This window comes from Podarcis filfolensis (genome assembly GCF_964270895.1).
Source record: "Podarcis filfolensis genome assembly, chromosome: 18".
Lineage (NCBI taxonomy): Eukaryota > Metazoa > Chordata > Lepidosauria > Squamata > Lacertidae > Podarcis > Podarcis filfolensis.
The window spans coordinates 1,209,442-1,232,080 of NC_139622.1; the positions used below are offsets into that span (position 1 = coordinate 1,209,442).

Consider the following 22,639-nt stretch of genomic DNA (forward strand, 5'->3'; position numbering starts at 1 on the left):
GATGGAGTCTCTCCCCCCACTGCCATGGAGCACCAACCTGTCCACTTCTGTGTGTGTGATTTTAAATGCATTTTACACATCTTAATACATCCGTTATACAATTGTCATTGTTTATCTTACACTCTTTGGCTTCCACACACATCCCTCAGGGGTGGGTGGGTTCTAACTCAGTCCTTGTTTAGCTGCATCTCCTTAATTACCATCCCTCTTGTGCTTATTTTTAACTGCTGCTCCTATATCTAACCCCACTTGGAAGCTTATCCGATTGTTATATTTCTTTAAATATTTGCCAAGTATTCCCACTCCTCTTTTATATCTGACTCATCTTGATTTCTTATCTGTTCAAATTATTCCGAGGTAGACTGCCTATTGACCTGGAGGTTTTATTTATCTCATGGCTCCTGGTCAGAACAGACTATAAATTAATATAAAACATATATATTCAAACAAACAAATAGATATTCCTAGGAATCTTAGTGTAGCAGGAAGCGCCCCCCCCCATTGTAAAGTATTGCACAAGCACCACACGCACCCCTCCCGCCTGCCCCGACCCCGGAGGTGCCCCTTTGAGAGGGGCATCCCCTAAAAGCCTTCCGTAAATAAGGAAGCGCTAATTTGACAGCTCTCCGTAGGGAAGCCTTTTTCCTATCTCTTTCTCGTGAGTTGACCGTAAAACCCTTCTTCGCTGTATTCCTTTAATGGGTAGACCACTTTCCTGAACCCGAGGTCAATCGGCCGCCCCTTCAGCCAATCAGCGTTACCGAACAAGGCTGCTCAGCCAACGGGCGGGTGGCTTTCTCCTAGCACACGCAAAAGTCGCCGGAACCAGGCATGTCGCGGCCGCTGTTCCGCACCGGCCGCCGTTCGGCAGGCACAGCCACTTCCCTGAAGGTTGGAGGACACCCTTACTTGCTGCACAGCAGAAAGGTGACTGTGGGAGGGCGGGGCGAGAGGGAGGGAAAGGCCCGCCTAAGGGGCGGGGTCCACAGCGGACGAGCGGACTGCTCAGCCAACGGGCGCCGCCATGACGTCAGTGGCAGCCAATAGGCGTCGCTTTGCCGCGGTTGCCAAGGCAGGCGGGCGAGGTGGGAAAGGGGCGGAAGGAGGAAGGACGGGAAGCGGCCGCGCAGGTGAGGAGGGGGCGGGGAGGAAGAGGAGAGGGGGCTCCCGCACCCCCCGGGGGCCCGGCGCCCAGGACTGCCGGAGGGGGCGGGGCCTGGGCGCCAGGGGGCGGGGCTCCTCCCCGTCGCCGCCTCCACGAGGACTAGCCGCTTGGGTCTGCAAATGGCTTTGCCCAACTGCAGCCAGGGATGCGCCGTCGGGGTGTGGGGCGTGAGAGGAGGAGGAGGAAGAAGAAGAACAGCAGTGATAATCGTCGTAATAGCAGGCTATTGCATAGGGTTGTGCAATCGAAGGGGCCATCTAGTCCAGCCCCCACTTGGGCACAAAGCAGTCGCAGGGCTGCAGGATTGCCAGCAGACGGACCTCTGCTGAACAGCCTCCAACAGAGGAGAGGGAGAGCGAGAGCGAGAGCTTGCCAGCTTGTGTGGTTTGGAGGGGTCAGAACTTCATCATCATCATCTTTGAACTGTCTTCAAGGACATGAAGAGCAGGTTGTGGTACTCTATCCGGGGCATAACTTAATAATAATAATAATAATGGCACCCAGTCTGACCCCTGCAACACAGGGATCCCCAACATGTGGCCATCCCAACTCTGCTTAAAAACTGCCAGTGAATTGTAGGATCCTAGATTTGGACTGTTAACGGAGAAATCTGAGGGCTCCCTTGGACAAAAAAACAAGGACACCAGCCAGGAATAGCAGAGCAAAACAGGAGCCAGAAGGCTTGGTCTTTATTGAAGACTGTCTCGACAGGACTCCCACCTGCCACCAGGTGGAACAAGATGGAAGCCCCAAACAAAAGAGCACCCAAACTTTTATTAGCTGCTAATCCCCATGTTACACTCCCCCAAACTACATCACGGTTACATCATGAAAGGGGAGGTCTGGGGACAGTAATCTGAGTATCCTGGACCCTGCCCCATGGTTTCCCTTGCCCTCCACCAAACACCCATGGAGTGAAACAAAAGAGATCTTTACATTTCCCTGTTTCCCAGCCAAGTTCATCCCACCCATTTGTCTTCATCTGGGTTTGGTATTTCTGGAATGGCTACCTGTCTGGCACTCAGGTATCAGGATGCCAGGAATTATCACTCAGGCAGAGGGGCTGCTGAGGAGCTGAGTACAGAGACACATTTATCAGTGAGTTGTTACATTTGGTATCACGCAGCAAAGGCCCTTTGAATAGATAGGAAGAAACTGTGATAAAGTGTTTTGTGGGGACAAATCACAAAAGTCGCAAAAGTGATTGTGCTGATTTTGGTAGTGGGCTGCATGTGTGTGATATCTGCTGGAGGGGCAACCCCCCCAACCTATAATAATATAATAATAATTTATTATTTGTACCCCGCCCATCTGGCTGGGTTTCCCCAGCCACTCCGGGCGGCTTCCATAGAAAACCAAAAATACACTAAAATATCATGGATTAAAAACTTCCCTGAACAGGGCTGCCTTAAGATGTCTTCTGAATGTCAGGTAGTTATTTATCGCTTTGACATCCGATGGGAGGGCGTTCCACAGGGCAGGCGCCACTACCGAGAAGGCCCTCTGCCTGGTTCCCTGTAGCTTTGCTTCTCGCAATGAGGGAACCGCCAGAAGGCCCTCGGCGCTGGACCTCAGCATCCGGGCAGAACGATGGGGGTGGAGACGCTCCTTCAGGTATACTGGGCCGAGGCCGTTTAGTGCTTTAAAGGTCAACACCAGCACTTTGAATTGTGCTCGGAAACCTATACATAAATTCCTGCAACAGGCTCCCCCAAGAGTCATCCTGTGCAACCTCCTCTGCAATGCAGGAATCACATGGCGAAAGTATTCCCAACAGAAGTCCATCCAAATTCTGTTAAAAAACCTCCAATGAATCATAGAATTGTAGGGTTGGGAGGGTCAGCCAAAGGGCATCCAAGTCCAGCTGCCTTCAAGGCAGGGATCACAGATCAAGGATCCCTGACGGGGCTGCCCAAACTGTTTAAATTTAGATTGGTCTCAACTAGGGCCAGGGCCTTTTCAGTACTGGCCCCGATCTGGTGGAACGCTCTGCCTCATGAGACCAGGGCCCTGCAGGGCCTGCAAGACAGAGCTGTTCCGCCTGGCCTTTGCTTTGGACTCAGTCTGACCCTTATGTTTCCCTCCCCTTATGCAGTTTTGATCTATGGGCTACTTTTAAAATGAGGCTACATTTTAAATTGCATTTTAACCTGTATTTTAAATTAGTTTTTTTTCCTTTTATGTTTTTACTGTAATTTTACTAGTGTTAGCCGCCCTGAGCCCGGCTCTGGCTGGGGTGGGCAGGGTATAAATAAAATTTTTTATTATTATTATTATTATTATTATTATTATTATTCAAGACCTCCAAGGAAGGAGAAACCCAGGAATAACAATGAAATGCATTTGTGAGCATAGATCCGCTCCATGCCTTCAAAGCATGAAATCCCCCTTGCCAAAGATTCTTGGGAGCTGTAGTTTCTCTTCGCAGAGCTGCATTTCCTAGCACCCTTAACAAACTAACTACAATTCCCAGGATACTTCTGCAAGGGGGAAGCCATGTGAATGTGCTTTAAAGTATGTGACTCTGCTCTTAAGTCTTCTTAGAGCGCCAAGTGATTCTCTGCTTTTCTAAATATTAGTGTTATTAGTGCTCTCTTGAATTACACCCTGGATAGAGTATCGCAATCTATTCTTTGTGGGGTTGGCCTTGAAGATGTAATATTAATAATAATAATAATAATAATAATTTATATATTGCCCTTTATCAGAAGATCCCAGGTGGTGTTCCACATTAAAAACATATTACAGAACATCAAGGATAAAAACATAATAATAAGAATACTGACAGGAAGCCTATTAATGAAACAGTCATCATAATAACTAGTTATTACTGATACATTCTTTTTATGAAATTGCTTATTTATTTAGTCAAATTTATACACATCTTGATAGTTAAAAACAAACAAACCTCAAAGCAGTTTAGAAAATAATAACGCCGTAAAATCAAGAAAAATATGCAAGCTTTAAATGAAACAAAACTTTCTTTCAAGTACTAAAACAGATTCAAATCCCCCCCCCTTTCCAAGCATCCGAACAGGCTAGACTAAATGGGAAGATGCCTGCCTGATCTCAAGAGGCAGGGAGTTCTAAAGTCTAGGTGCTGCCATACTAACTGATTGAGTTCTTATTGTTGCAACTGGCGCATTGAGCTGAATTGAACCTGGGCAAATATTTCACTGCCGGTGTGTTTTTCCTGTGTCTTGAGGGCAGCATGCCCCAAAAGTCTGCTTTAAAGTATTTTACATAAACAAGAGTTCAGTAGTAGTATGGGGGTTATTAGGTTGTTTTTCTTCTTATTTTTATTGTCTTTTGTGTTTCTTATACTGAAATGTGATGTTGTGAACTGGATCTAGGGAGGTGTACAAATTTTAATAATAATAATAATAATAATAATCCAGTGGTACCTCAGTTTTCAAACATCTCCGTTGACGAACATTTCGGTTTTTGAATGCCGTAAACCCGGAAGTGCAGGCATACCTCAGGTTACGAACACGGCAGGTTGTGCATTTTTGGTTGCGGACTGCACCGAACCTGGAAATGCCGGAACGGGCTACTTCCAGGTTCGGCGCTTGCGCATGCGCAGAAGCACAAAATGACGTCAGACAGATGTGCAGAAGCGCCGAATCGCATCATGCGTGTGCGCAGATGCGGCACTTCACGCTGCGGGTTGCGAACGTGCCTCCCACATGGATCACATTCGCAACCCAAGGTATAACTGTAAATGCTTCGGTTTTCGAACACACCTTGGAAGTTGAACATGCCAAGCGGCTTCCACTGAGTGCAAGATCCTGAGGCCTAGCTGTTGGCTATTGAGTTTTCGGTTTTCGAACATTTCAGAACTCGGAATGGTCTTCCAGAACAACATACGTTCAAAAACTGAGGTACCGCTGTAATAGTTATGAGTAATCATTTGTCTATTTATAGAAAGGATCTGTTTTGTTGCTGCAGGAAAACCTGCATCCTGGTTCCTTCTCTCCAGAAAAAGGAGTTTCTCAGAGCTGCTAACAAGGTATAAACCACAGTGAAAATTAAACCGCAGAATTATCCCTCTCCAAAAAGGGAAACACACAAGCAGGATTCGAACACAAGAGCAACTCTCCCCTCCTGCAGTTTCCAGCAACTCTGATTCAGAAGCATTGGTGCCTCTGACTGTGGGTGCAGGTCATAAACATCCTGGCTAGGAGCCCTCCAGAGCCCTCTCCTCCTCCGTTTTATATTATATTATTATTATTATTATTATTATTATTATTATTATTATTATTTTATGCCACTCATCTGACTGTGTTGCCCCAGCAACAGAATAGTAAAATTTGAAACCCTCCAGCATTAACAAAGGAATGTGTCCCGTTTTCTTTTAAAGCCATCCAGGATGGTGGCCTTTCTCCTGTGGCAGTCAGTTCCACAGTCTCACTGCCAAGTTGTTTCAATCCCATCTGTTTTTCTCTCATCCCCCCTTGCAGAGCTCCATGGGTTTGGCGGCCGCCCCCTACACCTGCCGCCCGGAGCCCCTGGCACCCTCCTAACAGATGCCCCCGGGCGCCACGCCACCATGAATCTCCTGGTGACCAAGGTGCTGTCCCTGGTGGGGGTCTTTGTGCTGATGCTGGGGGGGTCCTTGCTGCCTGTCCGCTTCATTGCCACCGACGGTGAGAAGGCAGAGCGCTCCCAGCGCATCATCTCCGTCTGCAACTCCTTCGGAGGCGGCGTCTTCCTGGGCACCTGCTTCAACGCCCTGCTGCCGGCTGTGCGAGAAAAGGTGGGGCGCAAATCGGGGGGGGGGCGATGCCATGTGGAAAGGACCTTGAGGGCCATGTTGAGCCTCCCAGGGCCTGAGGTTTCCCCATCCCGGATCTGTATGGCCATGGAATGGAGCCCCCCTATCCAGAGGCACTCTACCTTTGAATAAATAACTTTACTCAATCTGGGCTTCCCTCCCTGTCCGTTTGTGGAGGGCAGGATCAACACAACCCAGCAGCCACTGCTGTGAACGTGTGTGTGAGGGGGGTTCCCAAGGGCCGCCTCCCCTTCTACGCAGCCTTCTGGGGGCCATGGAGTGGGCAGGGCTTGGCCAATCTTCTTTTAAAGCCATCGCATTTGGTGGCCATTTGTGCTGCTGCCACCAAGGCGGCCCTGAGACCCTCCTCCCCTCTCCTGGCTGGGAAAGAAGGCACCAGTCCCCGCTGAGGATGCTGAGGGGCGATCCTGGGGGTTTGTTCCTATAACGGTTCCCACCTTGTTAGCGGGTCTGAGAAACTCCTCCTGGGAGACCAGGATGCGAGTTTCCCTGCAGCCAAGAGACACTTGACCTTTCCATATTGCTTGGCTGTGGTGGGCAAAGGAGAGGGAGGGGCTTTCCTTTGCAGGCTCCCCAGACGCTCGTGGGTGACCCCCAGGTCTCAGGTGCCATTGGCCTGATCCAGCCAAGCTGATCTCCACTGAGCTGGGCAGAGGGGATATTTGGAGAGACAACAGACAATTGGCTCAGTCTGCAGACCATGAGACTCTTAATCTCAGGGTTGTGGGTTTGAGTCCCATGTTGGGCAAAAGATCCTTGCCTTGCAGGGGGTTGGGCTGGATGACCCTCAGGTTTCCCTTCCAACTCTACAATTCTATGCTGCCTCCCCCTTGTGGCAGGGAGTTCCGCTGCTTCACAGCCTCTTCTCTCCCCTCCGCAGCTGGCGGAGGTGCTCAAGGTGGGCAACGTGGTGACCGACTACCCTCTGGCTGAGACCATCATGCTGCTGGGCTTCTTCATGACGGTCTTTGTGGAGCAGCTGGTGCTGACGGTGCGCAAGGAGCAGCCGTCCTTCATTGACCTGGAGACCTTCAATGCCGGCTCGGACGCGGGCAGCGACTCTGAGTTCGAGAGCCCCTTCCTGGAGCCGCCCTCCAAGCGCCACCACTACCACCAGGGCAGCTCGACCAGCCACAGCTCCAGCCAGTGCGGCCTCAACGTCCACGAACTCTCGCGCTCGACTCCGCTGCGCCTCTTCAGCCTGGTCTTTGCCCTCTCAGCCCACTCCATCTTCGAGGGGCTGGCGCTGGGCTTGCAGGAGGAGGGGCACAAGGTCATGAATCTCTTCCTGGGTGTGGCCATCCACGAAACGCTGGTGGCTGTGGCGCTGGGCATCACCATGACCAAGACGGGCCTCACCCTGCGCGAGGCGGCCAAGCTGGCGGGCGCCGTCAGCCTCATGATCCCGCTGGGCATCGTCATCGGGATGGGCATCGAAAGCCGCCACAGCGTGGCCTCCAGCGTGGCCTCGGTGCTCCTGCAGGGCATTGCCAGCGGCACCTTCGTCTTTGTCACCTTCTTTGAGATCCTGGCCAAGGAGCTGGAGGACAAGAGCAGCCGCCTCCTCAAGGTGCTCTTCCTCGTCCTGGGCTACGCCGTCATGGCCACCCTCGTCTTCTTCAAGTGGTGACGCCGTGGCCTCCAGGCGGGGAAGCTCTTCCCCACCGCTGCCACCCTCAGCCACGCCCCAAGCCACGCCAAAGAGTTCGCGGCGTGATGTGGCGTAGGCTCCGTGGCCTCGAGGCCGGATGGAGGAACGAGACGCTTCCCGCTGCCCCCTTAGACACACACACTCCGGACCAGGGGGACCAAGATGGGACATGGCACTGCCTTGCTCAGCTCCCCTCGCTCTCAGGGAGACCCGAGTCCCTGGGGCAGCTTGGCACTCCTGCCTTTCTCCTCCCCAGATCCTGGGCAACCCCTCTCCTGCAAGGCATGAACCAGTCAGGAGCAAGGTGGCAAGGGCCACGGAAGGTGGCAGAGCCACAACAGGACCTGGGCCTGATCAGTTCCCGCTCCTTTTTCTGCCCTCCTGGCAAAGCTCTTGGCAGCCGGCTAATCTGTGGCGCCTCTTCAGGGTCAAGGGCGCAGAAAGGGCGTCTTTTCCCCCTCTGGCTCCCCCCTTCTTTTCCTGGAGGTGAGGATTGTGGTGGCAAGAGGGGAGACCTGGCTGCACAGAGTTTCCCTCCAGGCCTGTGCAGTTTCCCCACAGATTTTGCCCTTGTGGACGCAAAATCCCGCTGGGACGTTCGTTGGGCTTCTTAGGGGGCGCAGGGAGGAGATCCCCTTGTGGGCTTTTGCCAACGGTTGGCTGGTGGTCTGGCCCAGCCAAAGCTCACTGGCTGCCAGGAAGCCAAAATTCGCAGTCTCTCTCCCTGCAAAAGGTTCACTTTCCCCTCTCTCCAAAAGGCTCATTTTTTCCTTCTCTTTTGCTTTGAGCAGATTTGCCAGGGAGCCCAAATCCACAGTCTCTGTCTCTCCTTTTTCATTTTCCTTTGATTCCCACCTTGCCAAAGCCAACCCCCTCGTCCCCAACCCCACTTTGAGCCGCCTCCTGCTTTCTCCTTCTGGCTTCTTCTCCTCTCCCTCTCTGCGCCTGAGTGCGCAGGTGACACCTGAGCCTCTCCTTCCTTCTTCCCAGTCGAGGGGACCTGCTGCTCCCTGGGCGTCATGCACTTTCCTAATCTCTCCAGCAGCCGGGGATTTGCAGCACAAACAGAAATCTCCTCCTGGCCCCCAAATTCTCTGCCTCCTTGTATTTCTAACGCTTTTCTTGAAGGGGAAGGGGTGGTGGAGCAGAGATGTACCCCAAAAAGGTGGAAAGCCGGTTTGCTGGGACCCTTGTGGGCTGCAAGGAGGAAAGTTGCCATTGCTGTTCCTTTCATTTATTTGTTCATCTGGGGTCTGAAGCCAGAGAGAGAGAGGGGCGGGGGGAGAGGAGGCCTCTCGGCTGCTGTGTCCAGAGGCTTGGATGGGCTAATGGATCCCTGGAGCACAAAGAGGAGGTGGCATGCAGACTCTTTCCTGCACCACTTTCAGGGTGGAAGGACATGCAGGAGGCGAGGGGGGCGAGGGGGGGTCTCAGTCTTCCTGCCACTGCTTCCCACCCCCAGCTCTGGCACCAGAGTTTTGGCTTTGATTCATGTCGGGGTAGAGACTCGAACACGAGGCTCAGAAGTAGCAGCTGGCATGTGCCGAGGCCTCACTCTTCTCCTGTGCCCACCCTTCAGTTTCTGCAGTGGGAAAGGGAGCTGTCCTCAGCTGCCAGCCCCCTTCTTGCTGACCCAAAAGGATCCGGCAGAGCTGTCTTGTCAAAACAACATTGCGCTGGGGCTTTTTGCCACCTGATGAAAGAGGCTGGTGTGACCCGGAAGCTTGCACTGTCCTTTGGCCCCACCAAATGAAAGAGCGGCCATATCTCTGGCGGATCTCTCTCTTTTTCTTAGGGGTCTGGGATTAGGGTTCCATCGCCCCCCAACCAAGTCTGCAGGGATCCTGTGTTGACTTAGCTTGGCTGTGCACTTTCTGCAGAGGATATGCTGCCCAGGCCCACGTTTTGCAGGGGATCCAAGTGCCTCCCTGGCTTTCCTTGGGTGTGGTGAGAGAGGGAACCTTGGACTCTGAGGCTTCAATGCTGGGAAAAGTTACCTGCTTGTGAGCAGAACACGTTGACGCTGCTTTTCCATTTAAATCCACATCCTCTCCCCCCACCAGGACTTTGAATTTAGCACAGAGGAAATTGTGCACGTGTGATATTTTTGCATTCTGCTCTGGGGACAGGGTTTTTATTTTATTTTAATAATTCAGTGTAATCTCCACTGTGCTAAAAAATGATAATAACAGTCACCGGCCTTTTATTCAGCCGCTCTTTAAATAAAACACCTTTCAAATTTCGCCACTTTTCTCTGGCTCTGTTTATTGGGGGGAGGGGAGCTGTACTCTGTTCCAGGCCAATTTTTGCAAGTATAAAACTCCCAAACCAAAATTCCTCTGGAGATGTTTGGGTTCTTCTTTGCAGCGCGATTTCCTGCAAGATGTTGTTGGGGCAGGAATAAATGCATCAGCGGTGGATTTACACTGGACTGTCCAGACTCCAACCTGCTTTATTCGTTTTTCTGCAATGCTCCCCCCAAACATGACCCCATTATTACATGGGCTTAAATGGTCCAGTTCTGCAGCAAAAAAGTGGGGCCAGAAAAATAAACAGGAGCATTTGCGGCCTGGTTGAAAAGCTACCGGGTTTCACCTGGAAGTTACCGAGCTCCCCAACAACTTTGCATGTGCAAAGAGATTTCAAAAAGTGTTAAATTTATACCACAAAATGCATAAAAAGTGGGGGTTGTTTAGAGGCACCACAACACCATCCTGAGCACAATAGAAAGCGAAATTTATCCTAAATTTATGGGGTCCTGCAGTTTTTGTGGGGGGTTGTGAATTCTGAGCCGCCCCCTGTGGAAGTGACTGTCGGACAGAGCTGCACCCCTTCCTTTTTTCTTGAGGGGGGCTCTGGAGTCTCATCCGGCTCCCCTAAGAACTCGGGAATCCAGATGGACTGCCTTTGGGCCTGAAGGCTCCATAAGAGCATAGGAAGAGCCTCTGTCAAATCTTTGTTCATCTGCTGGAGCCGGTTCCCACCAGGGACACTTTCTCTGAAGTAAGCCTTCATCATGCGAACAACAACCCTGCGAGGCAGCAGGAAGCAGGGGCACCCAGAGATTGCAGGGCCCACCCCCCTCTCCCTCCATCCCCAGCAGACGGCACAGTCAGGGGCAATGGAGGCAGCACAGCCCGACAGCTGGAAGGTTGCAGGTGTTCCTTGCGCACACACAAGTCTGGCTCCTTGCCCACTCCCCGCTTGGCTTCCAGAGCTGTTGACACACACGCACACGCACACACACACCCCCCCCGCCAGTGCGAAGCTGCTGAGCAACACAGGTGTCCCGCAGGGGGCTTTGCTCAGACCAGTGGGCCGCCTTGTCCTCTGCCTCTTGTGGGGAGGGGCTCCCCGTTGCTCCCCGCAGCTGGCTGCTATATTAATAACAATCCCAGATATTAATTAATTGGCTGCATGAGTCACCCGGCCACCCGTCGCTCTGGGAGGAATTCTGCAAAGAGGTACAGTGCATCCCCAGAGTCTGGCTTCCGCCTCTCCAGTTTGGGAAGGCATTGCCGCCCAATGGTTACTGCAAGGGGGGGAAGGGGAGTAGGGCAGAAGGCCTGGCCTTGTACGTCACAGTGGCATCTTTTAAGCCCAGAATTCGGGGGTTTGGTTGGGCTGAGAGTCTGGCAGAAGCACCATAGAATTTGAAAGGGACCCCCAGGGTCATCTAGTCCAACCCTGTGGAATGCAGGAATCTCAGCTAAAGCATCCATGACAGATGGCCACTAGATGTGCCCACACTGGCTGGCAGCAGCAACTCCCTAGCTCCCAGGCACCTTTGGAACTCCTTGCCCAGGGAAACCAGGCAGGATCCCTCCTTGTCCTTCTGGGAGGTGGAGACGGTTTTCTTCCGTGGCCGCTCAATCCCTTCTTCACTCTTACCTGTTCTAAGTTTTTGGCTTTCTGCATTTTATCAGTGTTTGCTTTAGTTGTTTTTTTTTTTTTAGCCCCGCTGAGTCCAAATTCTGGCAGAAAAGTGGGGTTTTAGTAAGAGCAGGGTGGTGCCGCCTCTCTCAACCCTGGCGCCCTTGAACTACAACTCCCACCATCCCTGACTGCTGGCTGTGCTGTCTAGGAAGGATGGGAGTTTTAGTCCAGCAACATCCTGCCTTGCGGGGGCTGGACTCGATGACCTTTGGGAGTCCCTTCCAACTCTACAATGCTATGATTCGAGGGAAAGGGTGGGATGGGTCTGCATCTCCCTGGCTGCGACCATGGCTGCGGGTTGCTGCCTCTCACCCTGGCCCACCTGGCAGCTCTCTTGTGGGGAAGAAATGCGGAGGGAAGAGCCATGCAATGGGGCAGAGTTTGCGCATGGCCCAGACGCAAGCTGGGGCTGCCTGGGAAGCCGAAGGCAGCCCTGAAAGCCTTTCCTAAGTCACAGTTGCCACACTTTGCACGAAAGTGGGGTTGAGAGGCAGTGTGGTGTAGTGGTTAGTGCTGGAGATGGGGGACCACAGGGGGTGGCGCTGGGGGCCAGCTGCTGCCTCTCAGCCTGGGCGTAGGAGCCAATTCCTGGGGGCCGAGGTCCCTTTGGTCCCCCCAATAAAATAATTGATATTCAAATGGAGTGTCTTGTGATCGATTATGCAGGGTGGGGCATACCTGGTCCTGCCCAGTATTTTATTCAAGTTGGCACGCTTGTCCTACCTGGCAGGGCTGTCGTTGCAGGGATGCCCCTTCGGAGTCCAATGCGGCGGGAGAGGAACGCAATTAGCTAATGAGCTAACTAGCCATGACAGATGGAAGAGATGGAAGCCCCGAGGTGGGGGCCCTGCGAGGGGCGGGGCGTGAGGAGAGGCCCTCCCCTCCTCCCCTCCCGCCCCATATCGGCGACGTTCACACGTGACGCGCCTCCTCCTCCTCCTCCTCCTCGGCGTCTCCGGATGGCTGCTGGGCGGCCGCGCTGCTGCTGCTGCTGCTCCGGTCCAGGCTGAGCCCCGCCAGGCAGGTAAGGGGGATGCAAAGCGGGGGGCTGAGCTGGGGCCTGGGGGGAAGGCTTTATCTGGGGGAGGTCGGGGGTTCCTCTGGGGTCCCCCTCTCCGCAGCCGCCCGCCCATCTGCATGCAAGCGACCCCCTCCCCGGGGATGCGTAAAAATATTCTCCCCTCGCGCCCCGGATGCATTTTGGGGGGGCTGCGAGGGATGACGCGAGTGAAGCAGGCAAGCCAGCGGGGGGGGGCGCTGTTGGAGGAAAAGGGTGGGGAGGGGGCTCGGGCACCTGCATTGCCCCCCATTGAATGCCCTCATTCGGGGGACTCTTTGGGGGGGAGCAGAAGCAGCCGCAACATCTCCCATTTGGGGGCAGCAGGAAAGGGTCCCCTCCGCGCACTGCAGAAAGGGGGGACCCCCAAACACAAGACGCCGCACCCCATAGCCCAGCTGCCTGCCACTGAGGAGGGACAGCCGGCTGCCCCCAGGGTGGGGGGCAAAGGGGGCGGAAGCTGCAGCAGCTCCCACTTCCCCCAGTGAGATGCTGCTGCTCCTGCTCATGGAGGTTCTCTTTGGAGAGACCTGGCCGCATCTGGCTCAACAGCTCTCCCCCCCCCCCCACTGAACCGCCCTGGACCTGGAGGCTGCCGGCCAGTGTTGGTTGTGTGGCTTCTCCCCTTGGGGTGCCTCCATCTTTCGAGTGGGCAAGAGAAGGACATGGGGTGACCCTTGGAGATACAAACAGCAGCCCCCACCAGGGCCAGGAGAGGGGCTATCTGAGGCCACAAAGGCAGCTGCTGCCTTATTGCCAAGTGTCCCAGCACGGACTGGCAGCAGCGGCTGTGTGGGATTTCTGACAGAGAGGTGCTGCCGAGGAACCTCTTCCTAAAGATCAGGTAAGATGCTGGTCCTCATGATTTGGGAAGGAAACCAAGCCCAGCCCCTGCTCTGACTGGCTCAGGGTCACCTGACAGACACATAGGAGCCCCCACGTGCAGGAAGGCAGGGGGGCAGCAGGCCTCTCCCCCCTCCCACATGCTATCCCAACTGGGACTTGGAGGCAGACTGCTTCTGGGCCTCCACAGACAGCCTTTCTCTCCTCCGTGAACTTGGCTGGTTCTGTTCAAAGAAGGGCACCCTGGGCTGGGTCTTTGCCACAGGCCCCACCCCTAGAGATCCCCCCCATGGCCCTCTCCCTCCTACACCCTCCAATACCAGTTTGTGACTGACAGCCCTTGATAGCTCTACTCCCCCCCCCCCCGCTGCCTCTCCTGCATTACTTTTCCTGATCCCCTTTCACAGCTGCTCAAGCTGGTGGCTGTCATGAAATCTTGTGGCAGTGAGTTCCACAGCACGTGCGAAGAAGTCCTCCTTGCAATGCAGGGGGTTGGACTAGACAGCTCTTGGGGGTCCCTTCCAACTCTACAATAGGAGAAAAACCTATTTCTCTATCCGCTTTTCACACCCCTCTTGCCCTATCCTCTGTCCCAGAAGCATTTTCCTTGCAGGGAACTATCTGTGGTGCCGGATTCTTCACAGGCTCCTCTTGGGAGAGTTTCCCAGCACCCATCCAGATCCTTTGGCCCTCATTTTTCTGCCGCAAAATGCCGCGTTTGCACCCACATTTAACCTTGACCTGACGCCCTCCAGAGGTTTTGCCTGCCAGTCCCAGCAGCCAGAGAAGACGAAGAAGATGGTGATACAGACACTCTGCTTGAGCTCAGAGGCACTGTTGTTCTCCCAAACAACAATCCCAACAAAGCCAGAAGGAGCAGGGAGCAATTCAGGTGGATAAGAGAAATCGATCTGCAAGGAGCATTTAAATCGCTCTTGATTTTTTAATCCGGGGGAGGGGAGGGGGACAGCGACTGAATGTTATGTCAACAGGTCCCCACTTGGGGGTTGGGAGAGCGTTAATGAGCGCCTGAAGACCCCCTTTCCCCTTCCAGGAGGCCGATCTCTTGGCTGGCCTCCCTCTCTCGCAGCTCTGGGGCTTCTGAGAGCGCAAAAGCTCTCCCTCGCCCGAGAGCCGAGAGCGAAACTCCTGCTCCGTAATTAATTGCTGCTGAACGGGGTCCAAGATCTGGCCCAAAACATTGCAGTGCCTCTGTTTGCGTTGCAGTGCAATCTGCTGCTGCTGCTGCTGCTGCTGCTGGGGTGCCCTGCAAATCTCAGCACCCCTTTTGTGCAGCGGGAAAGTGCATGCCAAGAGTGGCTGGGTAAGCCAGCCAAATGGATGAGGTATTATTATTATTATTATCTTGCTGGACCCCTCAAGAGTTAGTGAGCAGAGGCGGAAAGGCTTGCAGAACTAACTCCGGGGACCTTCATTCCAGCTCACTCCTGGAGGGCGCAGTTGGTGCCGGGGCCCCTCAGAGGACCTGTAGACCAGCCCTTGCTTGCTGGAGCCTCCTGTAGAGGAAGGGACAGGATCCGCCACTCGGATCCTGACTCTGCACAGCTTCTGGGGCAATGCTGAGCCAGACGCTACTTAGCCTGCCCTGGTCACTGCCTACATCCCTTAGGAGGACGAAGAGGACTAGAATATTGCTGATTTTTACAGGAAGGTCCTCTTCTTAGTTGCAGAGCAGCTGCGCTGCAGGCAGAAGTTCCCTGCACCCTCTGAGAGGCTGTCAGCCTGAAACTCTGCAACGGATTTCTTTGGAAGGTGGCAGACTCATTCATCTGCCAGACAGGTGCAATTCGATCTCTGCATTGCAAGGGGTTGGGCTGGATGACCCCTGGTGGTCCCTTCTAACGATTCTGCGATTCTGATTTTCAGAGCTGTTGCTACCCAGCCAACATTTCTGGGCCGTGTTCCAGGCAGATAGGGAAGGGGTTCAGCCCAAGACCCCTGGCTCCCCCTCTTCCCAAATTCAATCCGGCTGCCTTGCTGGACTGTGGTGATATCATGCAGGGAAGTCACTGGACTCACACATTCATGCACTGAGAGTGCCCACCTCTCAGGACTGTTGTGCATTTGAGTCCCCCTCAAGGACACATAAGAGGAAGTCCATCTTGACACAGAACAGAGTTAATCTGTGGAACTCCTTCCCACAGGATTGGGCAAATTCATGGTGGAAAATGAGGCTGCTGTGATGATGGTGGCGACGGCTTTTTCCAGCTGGAACTCTCAGGGGGGCGCCATTGCCAGGCTCAGAGGGAGGCATTCATGGAGACTTCCAGCACCTCCTTTTCTAGAAAAATAGCACAGATTATTATTGTTTATGAAGTTTGCATGCCATGCTTCATCTGAAGATCGGGGGGGGGGGTTCACAACATAAAAAGGCAAAATGAGAACACAAAATACATAATAAAACGAAAATGAATCAATAATCCGCCCTCCCACAACACATTTAAAAAGGCATCGGATGTCAATCAGCCAAAGGCCTGGAAGAAGAGGAATGTTTTTGTCTAGTGCCTAAAGATCTATAATGAAGATGGTAATTGAGCCTCGCTGGGGAGAGCGTCCCACAAACGAGGAGCCACTGCAGAAAACGTCCCGTTCTCTGGACCTCTTGTGGAAGGAGGCTCATGAAGAAGGGCATCAGAGGATGATATTAGGGTCCCAGTCGGTTGATATGGAGAGAGGCAGCCATAGAATCATAGAATTGTAGAGTTGAAAGGGATCCCAAGGGTCATCTAGTCTAACCCCCTGCAATGCAGGAATCTGAGCTAAAGCACCCTTAAGGTATTGCGATCCTGAGTCATTTAAGGCTTTATAGGTCAAAACCAAGGGACGCGGGTGGCGCTGTGGGTAAAACCTCAGCGCCTAGGACTTGCCGATCGCATGGTCGGCGGTTCGAATCCCCGTGGCGGGGTGCGCTCCCGTCGTTCGGTCCCAGCGCCTGCCAACCTAGCAGTTCGAAAGCACCCCCGGGTGCAAGTAGATAAATAGGGACCGCTTACCAGCGGGAAGGTAAACGGCGTTCCGTGTGCTGCGCTGGCTCGCCAGATGCAGCTTGTCACACTGGCCACATGACCCGGAAGTGTCTGCGGACAGCGCTGGCTCCCGGCCTCTAGAGTGAGATGAGCGCACAACCCTAGAGTCTGTCAAGACTGGCCCGAACGGGCAGGGGTACCTTTACCTTTACCTTTAGGACAAAACCAACACTTTGAACTGGGCCTGGAAACTAATTTGCAGCCAGTGCAGTCAGACCAGGATCTACGTATAATGCACTGCAGTAGTCTAACCTTGAGGTTGCCAGAGCATAGACAATAGCAGGCTCTTTCTGTCCGGATAGGAGTGTAGCTGGGCCACCAGCCGAAGCTGATGGAAGGCACTGTGGGCCACTGAGGCCACCTGAGCCTCGAGCGACAGCAAAGGATCTAGGAGGACCCCCAAGCTATGAACCTGCTCCTTCAGAGGAAGTGTACCCCATCCAGAGGAGGCAATCTCCTGCCCATCTGGTCTAGGGAACCCCCCACTAACAGCCCCTCCATCTTATCTGGATTGAGCTTCAGTTTGTTGGCTCTCATCCAGTCTGTGAGGCAAGACACTGGTCCAGCACTTCCACTGTCTCACCTGCAGATGTAAAGGGGAAACAGATCTGAGTGTCATCAGCATACTGCTGACAACATACTCCAAACCACCCAGCAGTTTCATGTAGATGGTAAACAACGTGGGGGGTAGGATTGAGCCCTGCGAAACCCCACATTGAAGGTTCCACAGAGCTGAAAAGCATTTCCCAAGTAACACCCAAGTAGGACTGGAACCACCACAGAGGAGTCCCACCCACTCCAGACAGACAGCCATCCTAGAAGGAGACCCTGGTTGATGGAATCGAAAGCCGCTGAGAGGTTGAGGAGAATTGAGAGGGACACATTTCCCCGTCTGTCTCCTGACAAATGTCATCATGCAGGGTGAAACTGTGGTCTAAACCAATGAGCCTTGGACTTGCTGCTCAGAAGGTCGGCGGTTCGAATCCCTGCAGCGGGGTGAGCTCCCATTGCTCGGTCCCTGCTCCTGCCCACCTAGCAGTTCGAAAGCACATCAAAGTGCAAGTAGATAAATAGGTACCGCTCCGGCGGGAAGGTAAACGGTGTTTCCGTTCACTGCTCTGGTTTTGCCAGAAGCAGCTTAGTCTTGCTGGTCACATGACCCGGAAAAACTGTCTGCGGACAAACATCGACTCCCTCGTCCAGTAAAGCAAGATGAGCGCCGCAATCCCAGAGTCGTTTGTGACTGGATTTAACTGTCAGGGGTCCTTGACCTTTAGGGTGACCAAAGCAGTTTCTGTGCCAAAACTGGCTTAAGCCCCAATGGAAATGGATTCAGAAAATCAGTTTCCTCCAAGAGTGCATGGATCTGGTCTGTGATCAACTGCTCTAGAACCTTGCCCAAGAAAGGGAGATGAGCAACTGACTGGTAGTTAGTTAGGTTTTCTGAATCCAGGGATGGTTTCTTAAGAAGTGGTTTTACCATGGCCTCCTTCAAGCAGGCAGGGACCATCCCCTCTCCTAAAGAGACCTTGATCACCTCCCTGGCCCAGCCAGCTGTTCCCTCCCTACTGGTTTCTATCAGCCAAGAGGGGCCAGGGGCCAGAGCGCAAGTGGTCGCCCTGACTGATCCAAGCACCTTGTCCACATCCTCAGGCCTTACAGACGGAAACTCGTGCAACACAACAGGCCTAGACTGTGCTCTGGACCCCCATGAGATTCATCTGCTATAACAGCAGTCAAGGTCTTGGTGGAGGCAAGCAATTTTATCCTCAAAATGCTTTGCAACCAAGTCACAGCGAGTTGCCGCTGGCTCTGTCACCTCCTTTGGGCCAGCCTGTAAAAGGCCCCGTACAACCCGGAAGAGCTCTCCCAGACGACATGATGAGGATGCCATGAGAGCAGCAAAGTCGGCCTTCTTTGCTGCCTTCACTGCTACTAGGTAGGCTCAGTAAGGAGCCCTTACCAGTGTCCAGTTGTATTCATTCGCATCTTTCCTCTGCTTGCGTTCAAGCCGTCTCCCAGCTTGTTTCCTCACCCTAAGCTCTGGAGTATACCAGGGGACCAATCGGGCTCCACAAAGTAGGAGAGGGCGCTCAGGGGTGATCGTGTCAATAGCCTGAGCTGCTCAGGTGTTCCAGAGGTCGGCCAGGGCTTTGAAAGGAGCACCAGCCATATCAGCCGGAAATGCCCCCCCCCCCCGAGCTGTTTGGAATCCCACGGGATCCATCAGCCTCCGAGGGCGGACCTTCCTAATAGGTCCCCTGCCTCTGTGGAGGGGAAAAGGTGCTGACAGCCTAAATCTCACAGGAAAGCCATCTGCAAGTATCTCAGGAGCTGTCCCAATACAAGAGGGAGCAAGCTTGTTTTTTCCCTGCTCTGGAAGGTAGGACTCGAACCCATAGCTTCACATTACAGGAAGGGAGATTCTGACTCAACATCAGGACGAACTCTCTCTTAGGAAGAGCTTTTCTACCATGGAAAGGAGGTGGTGGACTCTCCTTCCTTGCAGGTTTTTAAGCAGAGATTGGATGGCCATCTGTCCTGGAGGCTTTAGCTGAGTTTCCTGCATTGCAGGGGGTTCGGCTGGATGACCCTCAGGGTCCCTTCCACCTTTATGGTTCTATGATTCCACGAAGTGATCTGGCCATGACGAGGGACTGGCATCAACACCCTCCATTTTCAGATCACCCTGTCTAGTCAAGAGAGCAAGGAGCAGCGTGTGGCCTGACACATGTGTTGGGCTCGGGACATGTTGTCACAGCCCCATGGCAGCCACAGAGTCCTGAGCCCCCCGGAGCTGGTTGCCTCAGCATGGATGGTCAAGTTTGGGGTCCTCCACACACCCCTCCAACACTCTGCCAGCTCAGACAGGGAGACTGGCGGGCGATAAAACAGCACAATCCCAAATCTGTCCAGCCCCAGGAACATCCCCTCTAGATCTCCCCCAAACTGGACACTCTCACACACAGAGAGAATTCCTCTAGGCCATGGCCAATTCCCCTCCCTGACCCCCAGGTCTCGCCAGATGCTGCACACAGGACCCAGGTGGGCACAGTGGGGTGAGACCAATGCCCAGGCCAGATGGGCCACAGTCAGATCACAAAGGAGGGGGTCTTAGTCCAAGCCAACCTGGCATTCAGCAGCCGCAGACAAGAGGGGGGCGCTTTGAGTTAGGGGGGGTTGGGGCGGGGTAGCTGAGCCCCCAATTCCCAGAGGTCCCCCAAACAGCGGCAAGCCACTCAGGCACCAGGATTGCAAAAGACCAGCTCCGCTCAATTGCTCTTGCTGGTGTGTCCAGGGTGCCATATGGCCGCCCGGCAGCTCTGTCCAGAAATAGCATGGTATGCTGATCCTATTATGGGATGTCCACCTGGGGCAGCCAAGCTGAGTCTGCGCTCGGCCTCCGCCAAGGCTTGATCCTGCAACCAAGGACAGCTGGCATCCGGTGTCCGAGGGCTCAGCTGGGCATGGGGAGAGAAAGCAGCCCAGATTTTGAGAGCGGGAGAGGACAGCTTGCCTTTGGCACAGGCAGGCTCTTGGTCCAGGAAGCCCAGTGATGCCCACACAGGCCAGCAGCAGCTCTTGGGGATTTAGACTCAAGGAGACGTCCCCCGCCTGGAGACACCACCTGGGAACTGTTTTGGAGGAGGAGCACTCACACCAGCAATCGAACCCAAGCCTCTGCTCGAAGCACCAGAGGAGAAAAAGGAGAGAGTGTGGCCTAGTGGGAAGAGTAGGGCAAGAATGATGTCGAGGGTCATCCAGTCCAAGGCAGGAATATGCAGCTGCCTCATATGGGGATCAAACCCGCAACCTTGGCATTATCAGCACCATGCTGAAATCAACTGAACTATCCAGGCTGGTGGAGGGCACTGGTTAACCTAGACGGGTTTTGCACCTGTGCCCCTACAATAGCCGTGCAGGCGTGGGAGACAGGAGTGCTGGTCGGGAGCTGCTTGCGCCAGGTTTTTATAGAATCATAGCGTTTGAAGGGATCCCCAGGGTCATCTAGTTCAACCCCCTGCAGTGCAGTAATCATTTGCCCAACATGGGACTTGAACCCACAACCCCGTGATGAAGAGTCTCATGCTCTACGGACTGAGCTATCCATTGTGACCCTCCCAGAGATCTGTGGATGATGGGTGGTATACGCATAATAATGGTCATGATAACAACAACAACATTATTATTATTATTATCATCATCATCATCATCATTATTATTATTAGGGTAAAGGGACCCCTGACCATTAGGTCCAGTCGTGGCCGACTCTGGGATTGCGGCGCTCATCTCGCTTTACTGGCCGAGGGAGCCGGCGTCCAGCTTCCGGGTTGTGTGGCCAGCATGACTAAGCCGCTTCTGGAGAACCAGAGCAGCACACAGAAACGCCGTTTACCTTCCCGCTGGAGCGGTACCTATTTATCTACTTGCACTTTGATGTGCTTTCAAACTGCTAGGTTGGCAGGAGCTGGGACCAAGCAACGGGAGCTCACCCCGTTGTGGGGATTCGAACCGCCGACCTTCTGATCGGCAAGTCCTAGGCTCTGTGGTTTAACCCACAGCGCCACCCGCATCCCTCCTCCTCCTCCTCCTTCCCATTATTATTATTATTATTACTAAACCCGCCAGTGCCTGGGCAGGGAGATGTGTTTCTGGCATTTGACTCCCTTTGCAAAAAAGCCTATCCTTCCCAAAGAGCCTCTGCCAACTGCTTTTATACAATCCCACTGAACCTCCCACGTTTGAGAATCCATTTCCCCTTTACATTTTCCCTTCTTTTCTCCACCATCCACCCATTTCCTTGACAGGAACTAGAGAGGACAAGGCTTTTGGCAGCTGCTATGCTCTGCCCTCTGCCGTCGGAGGCAGGATATGGCTCTCGTACCCGGATCCTGCTTTTGGGTTTCCCATGCTGGGCCGCTATGAGAAGAGGGGGCTGGTCCCTTTGGCCCGGTCCAGGTGCCAGACCCTCCCCTGCGGAGACGTGCTGTGGCAGCAGAGCCTCCATGCCCAGCGGCAGTCTATCCCCAAAAGCCGATCGCTGGCAGCTGCAAGTGGGGAGAGAAGTACTGCCGCCCTCAAGTCCCTGCGAGAGGCTAGGCGGGCTCCCTTGGGAGAGCCCCCAGCTCCAGAGGCAGTCTATCTCAACTTCGAGGCTCTCAGGGGGCATTTGGCCTCTATAGCCCAATCCAGCTGACATCCTCATACCAAGGCTGGGACCTGTGGCATTCTACAGCTGCATATTCCTGCATTGCAGGGGGTTGGGCTAGATGACCCGCAGGGTCCCTTCCAACTCCATGATTCAGGAAGAGGCTTTTTCTGACACTCCCTGCCTCCTCCTGTGGCGGTGAGTGCCCCTGCCCACTGTGTCTCCGAGGGTCGGGGGGGGACACCCCCCCACACCCATCAGGGCTTCTTGTGCCCTGATGTCTCCAGAGGGCAGAAGCCACCTCTCTCTATCTGCCCCCCCCCAATTCTGCACTGCGGGTTTTCTCCCTGTTGCCAAGACGGCTCCTGCTATGTGCCGGAATGATGAACCACCCTCCGCTCTTCCCCACCTTCTCCTCCATTGTCAACCCCAGAGAACGACCCAGTTTTTTTGGGGGGGCAGAAAAAAATGGGGGGCAGGAATGAATGGGGAAACAATGAATGGGCGAACAATGAATGGGAAATGCAGTCTCTGTGTCTGCTTCCTGCCTTTTCCTCTTCCCCATTTTAAGAGCAGCAGCTGCCAAGGAGGCGAGTCCCCCCTCTTTTTGCAAACGCCTCCCAGAGATTAGTCAGTGGGGCTTTTGTGGGGAGGTTGGGTTTTTTTCTGGCAGACAAGCTGCTGGCTCTTTCTCTCCCCGCCCCCCTGCAATGGTGCCAGCAGGAGAGGTCTGCTCCGAGGGGCTGCCATAGGGCAGGATCCGTCCTGGCCAAACCCCTGGCTCCATGCAGCTGCCCGTGAGAAATTGCAGTATTCTGTTAGGGGGGATTGCTTACCCCAAAATGTACCTATTAGGGGATTACACACTTGAAATGCAGAAATGTGATGCATTGGACTTAGATTGGGGGGGGCGGTGGCTGTGAAGTTGCCCAATGAATTTGGAAGAGGAGGGGGGCTCTTTCACTTTGACCTGCCTTGAATCTTTGCTGGGGTTGC

The 22,639-nt window shown here is 53.8% G+C and overlaps 3 protein-coding genes across 5 annotated transcripts in view; all 3 read left to right on the forward strand.

Annotated features, from left to right (window-relative positions):
* The first annotated feature begins 1,058 nt into the window (after window positions 1-1,058).
* On the forward strand, window positions 1,059-9,854 carry SLC39A3 (solute carrier family 39 member 3). Of its 2 annotated transcripts, XM_083594268.1 has the most exons (4): window positions 1,080-1,130; window positions 5,114-5,174; window positions 5,626-5,921; window positions 6,841-9,854. In XM_083594268.1, exons 3-4 carry the CDS (start codon window positions 5,715-5,717, stop codon window positions 7,588-7,590), a joined length of 957 nt encoding a protein of 318 aa, XP_083450394.1. In that variant the 5' UTR covers window positions 1,080-1,130; window positions 5,114-5,174; window positions 5,626-5,714; the 3' UTR covers window positions 7,591-9,854. The 2 variants fall into 2 exon arrangements, with proteins under 2 accessions (XP_083450393.1, XP_083450394.1); XM_083594267.1 differs by lacking the exon at window positions 5,114-5,174 and having other exon boundaries at window positions 1,059-1,130.
* Window positions 9,855-12,493: 2,639 nt separating this feature from the next.
* The window catches only part of DIRAS1 (DIRAS family GTPase 1), a 140,512-nt gene continuing 130,366 nt past the window's right edge, over window positions 12,494-22,639 (forward strand). For both annotated transcript variants that reach the window (XR_014543366.1, XM_083594965.1), the window contains exon 1: window positions 12,494-12,571. The gene's annotated coding sequence lies outside the window, so the exon portion shown is untranslated. The remainder of the gene's footprint in view (window positions 12,572-22,639) is intronic.
* GNG7 (G protein subunit gamma 7) overlaps window positions 12,494-22,639 on the forward strand; it is a 126,844-nt gene continuing 116,698 nt past the window's right edge. The window contains exon 1 of the mRNA XM_083595016.1: window positions 12,494-12,571. The gene's annotated coding sequence lies outside the window, so the exon portion shown is untranslated. The remainder of the gene's footprint in view (window positions 12,572-22,639) is intronic.